Genomic DNA, 16,165 nt, shown 5'->3' with positions numbered 1-16,165 from the left:
AGGTAAAGGTGAGGATTGAGAGGTGCTGTAAATAAGCTGGTCTCAGACTTCTTGGCAACACTGGATACAGTGTAGCATTTATAAAGATCTGGGGAAAAGAGAGATCCAGAATGTATAACCATCCAAGCTCTCTTTCAAGGGAATTCCTTCCCTGGTGGCTCAGTGGTAAAGAACCCACCTGCCAATGTAGGAAGGCGTGTTCAGTCTCTGGGTGGGGAAGATCCCCTGGAGAAGAGAATGACAACCCACTCCAGTATTCTTGCCTGGGAAATCTCATGGACAGAGGAGCCTGGTGGGCTATAGTCCACAGGGTCACAAAGAGTTGGACGTGAGTTAGTGACTAAACAGACAGCAGCAATAGTACCTCAATGATATTTTAAAAGTGCTTATATTTCTTGTTACTTTGTGGCTTAGATAATCATACACTGCATCCTTTTTTTAATATATATCAAAGACTGGTTCTGGGCCCTTGATTCTGTTTTATTCTGATAAGTACTGTACCACTTTAATTATTACTGCCTTATAATATGTTCTAAGTATATAGTCGGTTACTTCTCCCCTCTTGCTGTTTTTTTTAAAGAGTATTCATTATATTTTAGATATAAAGATTCAGTGAAAATTAATAGAAAGAGCAACCAGACAAGAATTCAGGAAATTGGACTTCATGGCCAAATACCACTTAACAGTGTCTGGTGTCTTTCAATGTGTCTGGTCTCTTTGTGACACTGTGGACTGTAGTATGCCAGGCTCCTCTGTCCATAGTATTCTCCAGGCAAGAATACTGGAGTGGGTTGCCATGTCCTCCTCCAGGGGATCTTCCCGACCCAGGCATCAAATCTGCATCCCCTCCTGGGCAGGGAGTTTCTTTACCATTGAGTCACCTGGGAAGCCCAATCTTTGAGGTAACTGGAATCTTAAATCTTCAGATATATATATCTTATTAAATAAAACAAAAATCAGAAGTATTAGTAAGATAAATACAAATATAACTATATATAAACTGCTAGAAACAGATTTGCTACCCCAATTAAGGAAAAGTAATTGGGCTTCCCTGGTGACTCAGATGGTAAAGAATCCACCTGCAATGTAGGAGACCTGAGTTTTATCCCTGGGTCAGGAAGATCCCCTGGAGGAGGGAATGGCTACGCACTCCAGCATTCTTGCCTGGAGAATACCATGGACAGAGGAGCCTGGTGGGCTATAGTCCATGGAGTCACAAAGAGTTGTACACGACTTAATGACTAACACATATACGCTGGAGAGAATAAAAAGTTGTTGCCTTTTAAGAATTTATGGGGTTGTGGGTAAAATTTTAAGATAAATCTTTTCCTAGGGTTTTAAACCTGCTTTATTAAAGAAGTTAGAAATTAAAAGTAGAGATTATATCATATTTTTTCCCAAAGATCTCATCTAAAGATGATTAATTTTTAAAAAATTAGTTCTTTAAAAAATTACTGGATATTTTACTCCTGTGAATCTTCTTGTCAATGTTGAATAGGTAGGTGTTAGTTATTATATGTCCAACTCTTTGCATCCCCGTGGACTGTAACCTGCCAGGCTCCTCTGTCTAAGAGATTTCCCAGGCAAGAATACTGGAGTGCGTCGCCATACCCTTCGCAGGAGATCTTCCTGACCCAGGGACTGAATCCATGTCTCTTAGTCTCCTATATTGGCAGGCAGGTTCTCTACCACTAGCGCCACCTGGGAAACCCCTATGTCAGACTGAGGGCTTCCAACACGGTTGGTGGCACCCTGGACATGAACATGCAACAATACTTAAGCAGAAGGTTTCTGTGCTGAGAATGACTGAATGAGCGTCAGCCATCATGAGAGGTAAGTCAGGAGAGGGAGCTTGGGGTGGAGGGGAGGCAAGACCTCCCCCCAAGTCTTCCTTTCTGAAGATAAGTCTGGCAAGAGGGTCGGTGGGGCCTTGCAGTCCCCAGGAGAGAGGGGCTGAGCTCTGGACTCGGTGGTGACTGCAGATTAGAAAGCAGGAGATGACTCTGATGTCTCAAAAAGAGGAACTGTTCTAGTTGGTGACATCCTGGGTGTGAGAGGAAAAGGAAGCTCAAAAGTTCAGGCCTGGGTCACCCTTCCAGACCCACTAGGTGCTAATGAGACTCAAGGAGGACTGGCAGGATCTGGAACAGGGGCTGGTTGGAAGGAGACAAGTTTAGAGGTTCTCTGAGTGAGCAGGAAACACCATCTGATTCATTCATTCATCCATCTGCAAATATTTAGCAAGGGCCTGCTCTGCATCCGGCCCACACTCGCCACTGGGACGGACAAAGGCCCTGACAGGAAGTGCAGTGTTTACACGTTCAGCTTCTTTGATCTGGAGAAAATGAATCCAGCCCTAGCCTGAGGAGAGTGTCTCTTCAATCCCACCTACCTTTTTCCTGCTCAGCCGCTTCACTAAGTTCTGGAAGCTTGAGCCCCACTAAATTCTGATTTCTCAGCAGGATGTGCTCCTTTTTAGGGAAAGAAAGACAACATTTCAGATGGTGACCTCAGGCTGGACTCCTCCCTCAGTTCTATAGCTCTGTGACTGCTCAGTCTCATGGAGCAGACTCTAGGAACAGGGACAGTCACGACACCTGAGGGGCACTAGGAGGACCACTTCTCTCCCAGCCCGTCAAGGTACTAGAAACCCCAGCATCAGCACTCCATTCCCTGAGTCAGGAGTTGTCCTTGGCGTGGCTGCCTTTTAAAATAGGCCTGTGAGCCTCAGGGCGAGGGAGCTGCCAGCCACACGGTGGCTGAAGGCTGGAGGACAAACAGAAGCAGAGCCTAGGGCTCTGGGGAAAGGAAGGTCCCCTGGGTGTACATGGAGCTGCCAAAGATGGAAACAATCTCTGTGATCTCATGGCTGTGTTCTGAGCTGGCTGGAGCCTCCTGCCTTGTTGTTCTTGGGCAGTGAGTGCCCACTTCTGGGACTTGTGACCTCCCCTGCCCTCAGCTCCTCAGTGGCCTGTGATGGCACCTCTTGAGATGTTAAACTCTCCAGACCAATGAGGACTGCAGATTGCTGCCCCAAGGCAGCAGGCCAGCAGCCACTGCTGCGGGTGGCCTCCCCAGCAGAGCTGGGGAGAGATGGGGCTGCTGACTCCAGGTATGTGGCACAGGAAGCCTCACATTTGTACCAAGTCCAAGACCAGCACCCCCAAGTGAAATTGCCGGACTGGGCTCCTTGGCCCTGGGACTTGTGCTTTCTAAGAGGGTTTTCAGTGTCCCTGTAGCAGAGGCCACTTGGGCGGTTTGCCTCCTGGGTGAAGGAGAGGAAGAGGCCAGCAGAGGGAGCTCTGGCCCAAATGGAAGTCACAGGCCAGGGCCCTTTACCTGTTTCTTTAGCCAGCGGCCCACAACCAAGCAGCTCTCAGGACCCTGGCTTGGGGTAGCAGTGGGGGAGGAGGGGATGAGGTCAGATGCAGGGCAGTGGTTAGTGAAATGGGGCTTCGAGATTCTTTGTACTTTGCTGCAGAGAGAAACGTGCAGGGGTCTGGGGGTGGCCTGTTGCCTGGGCCTGGCCTCTGACGCCCAGAAGCCCAAGAAGCCAAATGCCTGACTGTTTGGCTTCCTTGGTGTCACTCCACAGAGTCCTGGCTGCCTGTGGTCTGGGTTGGCCCTCTGGGGAAGGAGGGCTCAGGTAAGGATTTCTTTTAGTAACCTCTTTTCTTCCTCACATCCAGGGCTCTCTCCCCCTCATCTCTGGATGCCCCCCAGTCATTCCCTGCTTAGGGTGGCACCCTCATGACAGACAGTTGTGTCTGGTTTGATGGCCAGTGAAAGCTGGGGACATCACAGATATTGGAAGAAATTCACCAAGAGGGAGTAGCCCTTCCTGGCCAGGAATGATGGATTTGAGGCCCTTTGTTAACAAGCAACAGAGAGGAAAGCTTGGGGGCATGACAGAAAGAAAAGCCATCCCACCCTTGTCTGTCCAAGGTGACAAGGTGCTCCATCAAAGGCTTCTTGCTCATAAGGCATCAGCTCTGGCTGGAGGGGGGAAACACCGCCAGCACTGAGGGCCCATGTACCCCTTCATACACCCACTTTCCCCTCAAAATGTGGCTTTGTGGCAGCTACTTCCCAGCTGACCTCGCCCAAGTGAGAGGGTAAAAGCCCTCAAAGATGATATTTATGCAGAGCGCACAGCCCAGCGGGCCTGGCTTTTCAGGGTGAGGACATTTAGGGCTCTACAAGGCCCATGTCTGGGCCAGAGCCACCCCATTCCAGGGCCCAGCTCAGCCCAGCGGTCCTCAGCTCAGGGTGGGGACCTACATGCACAGCCCGCCCAGGAGGCCCCAAAAACCCACCTCACGAAGCTTGGTCAGTTTCTGCATCCTCACGGGCTGCACTTGTATCTGAAAGTCTTTGACTCCAGGCGCCTTGGCTAGCTTGCTGCCAGCTTTGCCTGTAAAACGCTTCTCTTCCTCAGCCAGCGGCAGCTTGGCGAGCACTTTCTGCAGCCGGGGGCCGGGTTCTTCGGGGCCGGTGTCCCAGGACACTCCCCGCAGCAGGGGCGGCCGGGACGTCGGGGGCCACAGCTCAGCTTTGGAGCCAACCTTGGACCCTGTGGACTCTCCGACTGTACTCTTCCCCTGGGGGGCCTGGGGAGCTGCTCCCCCAGAGCCCTGGGTTGGACCTCTGGGCAGCGGGTTGCCCTCCTTGGCTGTCTTTGCCAGTGGCTTCCCCAGCTCACTCTCCACAGGGCCAGGCTGGGGGCTGTTAAGGGCCATCTTCCCACCACTGCCTGGGCCAGAAGCTGGGCCCTTGGGTATGGCCTCCGGGCACTGGAGGGGATCGAAGTTTTCCTTTTGTTCTATTGTAATTTCTTTGGACTTCTCAACTGTGGGAGAGCGGGGAGTCAGCCTGCCCTGAGACAGTTTTCTCTGGTCATTCTGCTTCCGGTCAGCTAGCCCTTTGAGGACATTCTGAAAGAGACAAGGTAAATTTGGGACCCCGGAGGCAGGTTGGAGAGGAGAAGGGTGAGTTCACTTCTGCTGTGGGGTCTCTACACCACAGACCCTGCTAAGGGGACTACATGTAGCAGCTGGGCTAGGTAGAAAGGGAGGACTGCAAAGTCACATCTGAGCCAGTAAAGGGAACCTACTAACAAACCTGAGATTTGTAAAACAGATAGGACAAGGGGACCTGCCATTCAAAACCTGCCAAGAACTTCTCGAGGGCTAGGAGCTGCAGAGGACAGTGGAACGGAGGGCAGCATGGGGGCAGTCACAAGTTCTGGCTTTGACTCAGCTGCCCCAGATTCTAGCCCTGACTCTGCCTGGCAAGGCCCTTAACTCTTTTAGGGACTCGGATTTCCCATCAGGTTTGTAAATTCTCTGAAATTATATGCAAATGTATATGTGCTGTTCATGGGCTGTATGTATTTTTCTGGGAAGAGAATCCACAGCTTTCAACAATTTCTCAGAGTTCTATGATCCAAAAGAGGCTACAGATCACCGAATGAGGTGATTCTTGCAAAGCTGATATTTTACTGTTCAGAAGTTCTAAGATTCTATATTCTTTCATTTCCCAGGGAAACCTGCTTTGTGAGGCGCATGTGGGTCTGTGTGGGTATTTGTGTGGCTGTCCTGTGTGTGTGCTGACACTCTAATAGAGGACTCTATCCCAGACCCAGTTCTATTAATAGATGAGATTATATTCTATGCTGCCCTTGACACCACCTTGAGCAGTTGAGGGACTCTTCTTTTGCTCATCAGCCAAGATAAAGTTTTCCAGGTGACCCCCAAGAAGAGCCCCAGCTAGGGGCTGGAGCTTCCCTGCGATTTTCCTGCAAGCTGACTGGAGCAGCAGACTTGCCCAGCTTTTACTGGGTTCAGAGGTCCCCCGGGTCTCTGGCAGCAGCCTGACTGGGGGTCTAGGGCTATGAGCGGGACCACCATGAAGTTCATTCCCACTAAATCCCACCTCCTCACCCCCTCCTCCTCAGAATTCCAGTCAATGTAGGGCAGAGGAAACGTCTAGCTTCCTCCGCCTGGACCTTCCACTCACGCACACCCACTGGCCGCCTGCCCAGGGCCCAGCCTTCTGGGACACCGTGTCTCCCACACTCAAATCATCCCAGTTGGGCAGAGCTCAAACTCACAGACTCGCCAAGGTGAGGTGAAGGGACTTCGGCCTCATCCCCCTTCTGCTGGAGAAAGTAAACACGAGTCAGCCAGCAACGTGAAGAGACCCTATCTCCTCTTGAAACACCCTCAAGGAGACCCTACAGTGGTGTCGATGCCCAGCAGCCCCACCTCTAGTGGGTCATGGGGGGCCTCTCAGGAGTTAAGGGGTAAAAGAAGAGACTAGTTGGCATAGAAACCCCACAGCAGCCCCATTACCTGTGGTGATGCTCCGGGCAGAGGGGACGGTGGGCCACTGCACACATCCAAACCTAAAATAGTCCAGATGCTGGTGAGTGATGCCCAGCACCTCCAGACTCTCAGCTGTCCTCCCCAGAAGGTCCTCCCTTAGTTCCCTCAGGCCTGGAGCCAGTGTTTGTTGAATACCCCTCACAATGCTGCTCCATGGGGAGCCCTCATCTAATCATCATGGAAACTGCATAAGCAGGCTGGGGCAGAGGGAGATCAAGGCCACACAGCCAAGAGAGTCAGCACTGGGCTCTGAACTCGAGTTGCCTGGCCCGAGCCTGAGCTTGCCCTGCAGCTCCAACCAGGGCAAGCTGCTCTCCTGGCACCTCACTCCTTCCCTGGCTGAGCTGTGGTTATGGCTCTGAACACAGCCTCATGAAGGGAAGCAGTCAAAATACAAATTGTGGCCCCAGTAGAAGACTTTGCTGTAAGCTCCGAGGTCACCCCTCTCCAAGGCCACCTCTCTCCGAGGCCTCTCTGGACAAGGGGCCCCAGTCACAGCTCCCTCCCACCACCTTGCCCGCGTCCTCACCCTGGGCCAGGCCCACCTCCCCATGCTAGCTTGAAGCCCTGAAGGAAAGCATATCTTCCTCCTCTGAGGCAGCCCAGCCAGTCCCTGGGGGAAGGGGCCAAGAGGGGGATCCTGACTGGGATGCCTGCAGGATGGGAGCCCTGGGGCCCAGGGGAGGGACTGAGCCGCCACCCAGGGGGAGGAGCCAGGGCAGGCGATGTCGGAGGACTGGACCTCACCGGGTGGCGTGGGGACGGTGAGCGAGTTGCTCTGAGAGGACGCAGGGGAAGCTCCGGGGCTGAGGTTTGGGGAAACAGCTGTGGAGACACACAAATTGGCCAGCATTCGTGAAGGTTCAGGACTTCAGTCTGACAAAGACATCCTTTCAGGTTATGTCTCACCCTTGGGGACTGGGTCTGCCTCATTGGGTTCACAGGCTGACTCTAGACTCTATATAAGGCTCCTGCCACAGCCCAACCCCTCCCTGCCCCAACAGAGGGGGCACTGAGGTCACTTAGGGGTGACAGACGGCAATTTGGATCTTACTCCTCAGTCTTCCTGGCCTCAACCCAAAGTACCTTCTAGAAACAGAGGACCTGGCATCACTTGGCAGGTATAGCTCCAAAGGCTGTACCTCTTAGACTTGCCAGGATGGCCCTGATTTTAATTGCACCCCTTGTCTCCTAAGTACATTCAGACTTGTCTAACTGCCCCCAAATTTTTGCTCAAGAAAAAAGAATGATTTTAGCCAAAGGGTTAACAGGAGGATTTCAGGGTCCAGGAAAACCTTCTAATCCAGAAATTTCATAAAAACACCAAAGACCACCTTCCCTTCCCCTTAGTAGCTAGGATCCTTCCCGGGGTCTCCAGCTGGAGGTCAAGGAGGGGAGCCCAGTGCCGGCCTCTCCTGACCTTCACAGAGGAGGTGCCCGCAGAGCAGGGCCTCCTGGGGATGGCGGGAGGCCACACAGATCCAACTTGCAGGGTGGCCCAGGGGTCTGTGCATGCTGACATCACACAGAGGGTTTCTCTCCTTTCAGGGTTCAGGAACTGGGGAGCCCAGGTCAAGTTCATGGGTATCATATGGGCTAGTATTTCTTGGCAAAGCAGGAAGACAAAATGGTAACACATAACCCCCCAAAATTGAAAGGTAAAAGAGTTTTCTGGGCTAGAGTTGGGTATTTCAGAGCTTTTGATGTGGGGCAAGATGCCCTCCCTTCACAGGATCCTCTCCATGAGGCTCAGTCCTTCTGGGGCCTAGAGGCCTGGTGGCAGGTGCGTTGAGGGCACCCCTCAGAAGCAGGGCTCCTGCTACCACTGCTGTCTAGCCCTCCCCACCCCCACGCCCCTCAGAGGGGCTCAGAGCGGCCACCTGTCTTCCTACCTGGTGAGGAGTCTCCGGGACTGCTCCTGGACTTCCTTCCACGGCGGGTCAGGAACCGCTCACTCACAGACTTGGCTTCCTCCAGTAGCGCCAGGTTTTTCTTCTTGTCCTCCTCTGAGATGCTGATATCTGGCAGCTGGTCATTGACCAGGTCAATGACATGCCCTGCAGGGTCTGCAGAGGCAAGTGAGTTCCAGGTGAGACCCATGGAATCCTTGGTCCCTCAGGGCCTAAGCCCTGCCCCCAGCCCCCAGCCCACGGTTGCTGCCCAGAGTGGACTCGGCCAGCCAAACCTTGGCCCAATTCCGGGCCCTGGAGAGGGCTACGTGGGGACAGACAGGCTCCCTCAGCAGACCTAGCCCCACCAGCCCATGGCTGTGGCATTTCTTCTGTTACAGATGATCATGAAATCCCCCAGGTTCCCATCAGGAACCCCACCTGTGCTATCTGCTCCCCTAGTGTTCTTCCTTTGGGTCTCTGTTCCTGTAACGAGCCAAGGACACAATTCCATGGCCACCTTCCATCGTTTTCCCCTCTATTCACACTGTTTACCCCTGTGCTGTGCTAAGTCACTTCAGTCGTGTCTGATTCTGCGACCCAATGGACTGTAGCCCACCAGGCTCCTCTATCTGCGAGATTTTACAGGCAAGAATACTGGAGTGGGTTGCCATGCCCGCCTCCAGGGGATCTTCCCGACCCAGGGGTTGAACCCGTTTCTCTTACATCTCCTGCATTGGCAGGCAGGTTCTTCACCACAAGCGCCACCTGGGAAGCCCCTCTATCCTTATTCTATCCTTCTCCAAAACTGCCCCTTTTCCAAGAGACTTTCCCTGGGTGAATGATACCACCTCTTACCCAGCTGCTCAGAAACGTGGGAGTCACTCCACACTCTTCCCTCTTTCTCAATCCACCCAGGTCCCGCCAACTCATCGTCAAGTAAATATCCCTGGAATCTGTGCAAAAATCTCCATTTTTGCTCATCAGCTATAACTTACTTGCTCAATTACATCAGCACCTCCCAAGTCCGTTCCACCTCCAGGTTACCTGCACCATCCCATCCTCCACTGCCTCTCAGAGTGACCATCCTAAGAGCCTCATCTAACCATGCAGTTCTCTTGCCTCAGCTCAGCAGGATTCCTCACGGTCCCCAGGGTGACATCAGATGCCCAGCTGGGCGCAGCCACTCTTCCTGATCCCACATACTCCTCTCCTCCAGACCCTCCACGGTGAATGGCTCCAGTTGTGCCTCTCCAGCCTCCTTTCCTCCTTCTTCCGGTCAGATCTCCCCAGTCTGCACTGGGTGAAGCTCATGGGAGTCTCAGTCATGTTGGGAAATTAGGAAGGAGCTAAACCGTGTTGCCCGCCTCATCTCATGTACCAGTAATGGAACTGTGTACCATCCTCAGCCAGTCAATGAGCTTAGTCCCCCCGGGTGGCTGGCTCAGGGATGGCCAGGCGAGGCAGTGAGAGGCAATTCTGAGAAAGGTGTTGGGTATATGGGGAAGAGGAACTCTCTTTTCACTGAAGGGATATAAGTTGCTCATAGACATTTGCCCAGAAGAAAACCAACACACAAGAGAGGAGACTTGAGAAGGGGATGAGATGATTGCTCATGACCCAGCGTGAGCACCTGGGGTTAGCACACCCTGAAAACACTGGCCCTGGCCTTTATTTATTTTTGTTTTTTGGCATGAGCTAGTTTAAGCTGAGTTTCTATGCTGTGAGCCCTGACTAATACACACAGCAAAGCGTTCAGTTGCTCTGTTAAGGCTCCTGCTCCCCAACAATGTTGCTTCTTCCATCCAGATGACCCTTCCTCCCTCTTGTCTACCTGTCCACCTCTCTAAGGCACAATGCAGGTCCTCTCCTATCTGGAACACCTATCCAGCCTTCCCCGTCTCGAGCCAGAACTGGTGCCCTTCTTGTCTCAGTTTCCCTAACACTTTTGTGAAGGACCTTGCCACACAGTGTCTTGATTCTATCTGTTCACCTGTCAGTCTCTTCACAGACAGTGACATGCAGGCAGAGACCACGCCTGTATTTGTGTCCTGATGGTCCAGAGCAGGCTCTGAGATACCCTGGGGAAGGAGAAGGTGGTTGGGGCAGCCAGCCTTGCAGCTAAGCACACACCTACCTGGATGTGGGCCTTTTTGGCTGGGGGCAGAGGGCCTCACCCAGCCCTTCTGTCTCCCTTTGCCTCATCTTCCTCTGTATGCCCAGGACTTGTCTTTTTACCAAAACAAACTAAAATCAGATATAATACTTCTGGGCTCAAACACAGAGGGCTCATCGATTTTGCCCTGTTGGGCTTCTAGGGACGGACTTATCTGAGAAACAGGAGTGGGGAAGAGGCCAAGCTGGCCAAGCTGCCAGACCTCAGTCTTCCTGTTCAAACACACTTTCAGCTGGACGTCTACCTCTGGTTGATAAATAAGAGAAATCAGCCTAGCCCTTACCCACAGAAGTCAGCGAAGCAGTGGAAACCTTCAAGTGTCGGTGAGAAAGCCTCCTGTGGGGACTATGGGCTCTGAAAGACAGGACAGAATCACCTTGTTAAGAAAATTTGTCCACTGAGCATGTAAATAGGCGCCCAGATGCTTGCCTATGCTTTCAAAGTCATCCTAGAGCATGGTTTTCAATCTCCTCTAAGCTTGGGATTTATTAGAAACACGCATTCTGAGGCCCCACCCACCAACAGGATCAGAAACTCTGGGGATGGAGTCCAACTCTATGTGATTGATTGAACAAGCCCCACCCGCCACAACCAGGTGCTTCTGATGCTGGCTAAACCACTTCCCTGAGGAGATGTAACTTTGTTCATTAGGGTTCAAACTCTGAGCATCTAACTTGCAGAAAACTCATAAAATGTGAATAATTGCCTGGCAGAGATGCAGATGATTTCTGTTGGGGAAAAAAGATAAAAAAAATAAGGTTTCATTGTTCTGTGAGACGTTAACCTATTTTATATCTAACTTAGCAATCTTAGTCCAGCTTTCTTGTCCTCCTCACTGATTATATTAAGTATGTCCATTTCTTGTATCCTCTTTTGAACCGGCTTTGTATTCCTGATGGTTCCTCCACCCCGTTAATGAGTTAAATAAATCTTTGACACATGCTCATCACATATCTGTATTAGAGTTATCTTCGTAACTTTTTGGAAGTTATACTTAGGCCATCATCTCATTCCAGCTAGATGAATGCATAAGCTAGTGCTCTGTAAGGCTGAGGCAGTGACATCCCCGTGCCTGTGAGCCAGTATTCCTCCCACGAGGTCACCTGCCACACAGGCAGAATACTAGTCAAGAATCCACATCTTTCAGGTCTGTTTGCAAATATATGGACAGATATTATAGGAAACTCCCCTGCCATGACTTGGGCTTTTCTTAAAGGTTAACCAAGTGCAAAGATCTGAATCCAGGAGGGAAAATAATGTGGGGGAAGGGGAGATAATGGAAAAATGCCATGCTCTCTCTCCCATTTTGAAAAACCGCTTGATTATATTTAATCAATAAAATCATCAAGAAAGAAGAAAAAATTTGTTAAAAAATAATAGAGTTGTCTAATCCCACATGCTAGGAAATTGTGCCCTTTCTTGCATAGATTAGGCACATAGGATGTACCTGTTGACCGGGTTTTTGTCAGTTTCTCCTTCCGGTGAACTGGCATCCCCAGTCAGGATGATGGTGGGTGGACTGCAAGATATTCCTGCGGTGGCAGGGTCCTGGTGATTTAGAACAAGAACACAGATGGGGTTAAGCTTCCAGGAGCTGGAACCTTTATTCCAGCATCATGATACCAGAGACTTCTTGATATGGGCCAAAGGCAGTTTATTTGGATTATCCAGAAAAAAGAAAAAGAAAAAAAGTTTCTCCTTCATTCACCTAGCTTAACTTGGTCTATCTTTTAGGCACTAAGATTAGGAAACCACAAAGCAACCCCTGGTTATTTCTCACTGCTGCTGCTGCTGCTGCTAAGTTGCTTCAGTCGTGTGCAACTCTGTGCGACCCCACAGACGGCAGCCCACCAGGCTCCGCCGTCCCTGGGATTCTCCAGGCAAGAACACGGGAGTGGGTTGCCATTTCCTTCTCCAGTGCATGAAAGGGAAAAGTGAAAGTGAAGGTGCTCAGTCGTGTCCGACTCTTAGTGACCCCATGGACTGCAGCCTACCAGGCTCCTCCGTCCATGGGATTTTCCAGGTAAGAGTACTGGAGTGGGGTGCCATTGCCTTCTCCGATTTCTCACTAACAATGTATTAATAGGAAAAGAACAGTAGAGTCCTCAGCCTGCTTGGGAAAGGATGCAGGCCAGCAGAAAAAGTGGTGACACACACATTCCTGATACCCAGTGATAGTCCTCCATTTGGGTAATTGTGACATTTCAATAAAGGTGATTTGTTCCATGGGTAATGGAACATAGTTTTGACTTTTCTAACTTTGTAAAAATGTTTAAATAAATAAACATTTCTGAAATAATAACAAAAGTTATAGGCCAATCCTTAAATTTTTGAGATAGTTTGCAACTACTAAGCAAAACAGAACAAAACATCTAGCCACTAAAATGAAAGTTATTACATTGTAGGTTGGAGTAGCTGTAGTGAAAATGGTATACTGTTATGCTGTTAATGGCTGTGTGAGTTGTCAAACCTTGTGTGTACAAATGTAACATACAAATTTGTATGTTACAAATATGTATAATAAATATTTGTTGAGTGAGTAAATGAATGAACGAAATAAAAGCATGCTGTATAGGATATACAACAAAATTCATGAAGATGCACATCAACCTGTATTTTCCCACACCTAAGTGGGCTGGAGATAGAAATAGGACCAATGAACTGTAACAATAGTACCTCTGATTTTTCTGCCACCTGCTGTCCCAGTATATCCATCTCAGAATTGTTCCCAGTTATATCTGGGAGACTCTCTGGGGGTCCTCTTTTATGATCCTTCATCATTTTCCTTCTCCTTGCCCTGCTCTCCCATACTGGTGTGAGCTGTTCTGGCCCCCTGTGAATTCCCTACTCTCCCTACCGAAGGCCTGTCTCCCCATTCTCCTGAGCATGTCACACCACCTACAATATCAGTGCAGCTTCCTGGAGCTTCAGAGTAGTGGGTCCCCACAGCCACTTTCTATGGAGTTCATGTCCTTCTAGAGCCGCTGGGCATTAGTGCTCTTACCTCACTGACCTCGATGAAGCCATGGCCTGGGGGCTGCCCTCACAGAGCCAGGCTGAGCTGTGTTCTTAAGCCCTTGGTAAGCAGGGGTTGGCTCTTTGCAAGATGGGGAGGAGGCCCTCTCTCTTCACATTATTCTTTCTTGTCAAGTGGGTACTGTACAGAGTTATCTGAACTTCTTGATTCCCACAACTTTTAGTGAAACCAGCTCTTCCATTTTCATCTGCGTCTGTTCCCTCCCTTGGCTTCAGACATGAGGCCAGGTGAACTGGGGAAGAGTCTCTGAGTCCAGCCAGGGAACGCCAGATCCCTGTGTTCCGTGATCTTTCAGCAGGAGGGAGCTGCAGTGATGAGACAGGGGGAAGCCCTCAGAATCCCTGAGCACATGGAAGGAAACTTCGGACAAGGACTCTGGCTGGGTAGGGGGTAGGAAGCAGCATTACCTTTTTGCTTTTCCTTTGGAAGAATCACACCCTCAAATTTCTGCTCATCACCCACTAGCTGCGTGTCCTCGGGCAAGCTACTTAACCTCTCTATGCCCCATGATAACTCACAAGGCTGATATGAGGATTAAAAATAATGTTGAGAAACTACCTTAGCACAAGAATGATATATTCAATAAACAGTCATACCACTGTCAAATCACTTTTCTCTCTCATTCAACAAACACATTTTAGTTATGCATCATGTGCCAGGAGCAGTTTGAGATACAAAGACCCTCAAGAGCTCACAGACAAGCAACAGATACAGAGAAGTAATTCATACTGATAATACATATAAGATGATAAGGGATGAACCACATTCTTTGAGAGCTCAAAGGAAAGCAAAGCAAACTCTGTTATGAGGGGAGCTGGAGAAGACTCTCCAGAGGAGGGGACATTTAAGCTAGCTTTTGAGGGATGAATATGAGTTTGCAATACAAAGATATTAGAGGAGGGACTTCCCTGGTGGTCCAGTGGTTAAGAATCCGCCTTGCAATGCAAGGGATTGGGGTTTGATCCCTGATCAGGGAACATAAGATCCTACATGTCACGGAGCAACTAAGCCCACAAGCCACAACTAGAGAGTCTGTGTGCCACGACGAAAGATACCACGTGACTCAGTGAAGATCCTGTGCTGCAACTAAGACCCGACCCAGCCAAATTTAATTAATTAAAAATAAGATATTAGGGGAGAGGTTTTGGGCAAAGGAAATAGCGTTAGTAAAAAGCATAACAGCCCTAAGGATTCATCATTGTAGCTGAAGCATAGACTATGGAGTAGGTGAAATAACTTGCTTGCTCTTCCCCCACCCCTTTCCCTCTCTCCCTCTGTTCCTCCCCCCAACCCAGCTTAGTCTTTCAGTTCTATTCATGGTGTAGATTGTTTTACCTTCCTTTTTTTTTAATGATTAACATGAAAGTTTTCAAAAGTCTTAGAGTCTAAGAGAGCGGCCAGTCTGTAAGCTTTTGCACATTATTACACTTTATTCTGTCTATTCATCCAGCAAACATTTATTGAATGCCTACTACATGATATGGTCTGTGCTAGGGCCTATGCAGACAAAGGTGAACCAGAAGAACGTCTGAAATACTCCCCCCTCCCTCCGCCTGCTAGCACAGTGGGAGGGGAGTGAGAGTGAGGTAGAAGTAGCCTCCTCCCCACCGCTACCCATCCCAGGTAGGGTCCCGCCAGTCTTGCCCATCCAGTCTGGTTGGGTGCCCTCAAGGTTGACGCTGTGAGGTAACTTGTCTGCAAGGCACTGGAGAAACTGCTTTCCAGTGGAGTTTCCCCTGGCTCCTGGTGAAAGGGATGTATATAAGTCACTCTCCAGAGGTTACTGTCATGCACGGGGTTGCTGGCACCCTCACGCAGGTCAAGGGCAAAGATTCCCACACAGAAAGGCAGAAACGAGCGCCTGGTGGTGAGTGCCAAGCATGTAACCACAGACACACACACAATTTAAAGTTGCTTGAAAGCCAGGAGGCACGAAGCAATCAGGGAGAAATCCTCTAATCCCCTGATGGAATGCCCTGGAATGTCCTTATGCTCTCCTTCCAATGTGTACAAAATATACACTAATAAAATCAAATTGTTCTCTCCTTAATCAGCTCACAGAAAGCTCCAGGCAATATCTAATTTTCTGCGAAACTGTTTTTGTGGAGAACATTTAGTCTTGGGCTGGCTGGGTTTCACTTTCACGGGGGAGTCAGCAATCAGAAGAGAGTGTGGGAAGATTCCAGGGGCCCTCCGGGTGAATTCTGCCAGGTTTTAATGCCGTGTAAATACTCATCCATGCTCCTGCTCTGAGCTGCCAAAACAGAAGGCAGGGCCTCAAGAAAGGTTATTGGGCGGCGCGTTCAAACAGAATCCGCCAGGCAAGTTCCTGGCTCCAGGACTTCAGGACTCAGGCTCTGGAGCCACACTAATTCATAATACAGCTTTTCACATTAGTTGTGTAACCTTGGGCAAGTGACCTCACCGCTCTGTGCCTCATCTATAAAATAGCTATCTCACAGCGTAGTTACAAGAATTCCAGACTGATGTAGAAATAGAATTGCCAGATAAAATATAAGATACCCTGTTACATTTGAGCTTCAAATAAACAATTAATTTTTTTAGTGTAAGTAGGTCCCAAATACTTGCACTAAGTAGTCAGTGTAAAGGAGCTCTGAAGGTAAAGACTCTGCCTTCAGTACAGGAGACCAGGGTTTGATCCCTGGGCCGGGAAGAT

At 49.9% G+C, this 16,165-nt stretch overlaps 1 protein-coding gene across 14 annotated transcripts in view; it reads right to left on the bottom strand.

Annotated features, from left to right (window-relative positions):
• The window catches only part of IRAG1 (inositol 1,4,5-triphosphate receptor associated 1), a 120,608-nt gene that overhangs the window by 47,721 nt on the left and 56,722 nt on the right, over window positions 1–16,165 (bottom strand). For 4 of the 14 annotated variants that reach the window (XM_081545294.1, XM_081545288.1, XM_081545297.1 and 1 more), the window contains 8 exons: window positions 11,899–11,999; window positions 10,735–10,805; window positions 8,279–8,452; window positions 7,134–7,211; window positions 6,354–6,406; window positions 6,113–6,157; window positions 4,317–4,934; window positions 2,393–2,471 (listed from right to left, as the gene is read on the bottom strand). In XM_081545294.1, coding sequence (XP_081401420.1) covers window positions 2,393–2,471; window positions 4,317–4,739 — 502 coding nt within the window. In that variant the 5' untranslated portion in view covers window positions 4,740–4,934; window positions 6,113–6,157; window positions 6,354–6,406; ... (2 more) ...; window positions 10,735–10,805; window positions 11,899–11,999. Of the gene's footprint in view, window positions 1–2,392; window positions 2,472–4,316; window positions 4,935–6,112; window positions 6,161–6,353; window positions 6,407–7,128; window positions 7,212–8,278; window positions 8,453–9,397; window positions 9,570–10,268; window positions 10,351–10,734; window positions 10,806–11,898; window positions 12,000–13,455; window positions 13,794–16,165 lie in introns of those variants that run through there. The other 10 variants (XM_081545299.1, XM_081545287.1, XM_081545296.1 and 7 more) reach the window with 7 other exon arrangements.

This window comes from Giraffa tippelskirchi, chromosome 11 (genome assembly GCF_054371585.1).
Source record: "Giraffa tippelskirchi isolate mGirTip1 chromosome 11, T2T-mGirTip1v1.2.pri, whole genome shotgun sequence".
NCBI lineage: Eukaryota > Metazoa > Chordata > Mammalia > Artiodactyla > Giraffidae > Giraffa > Giraffa tippelskirchi.
This window is presented reverse-complemented; position numbering and strand designations above follow the sequence as displayed.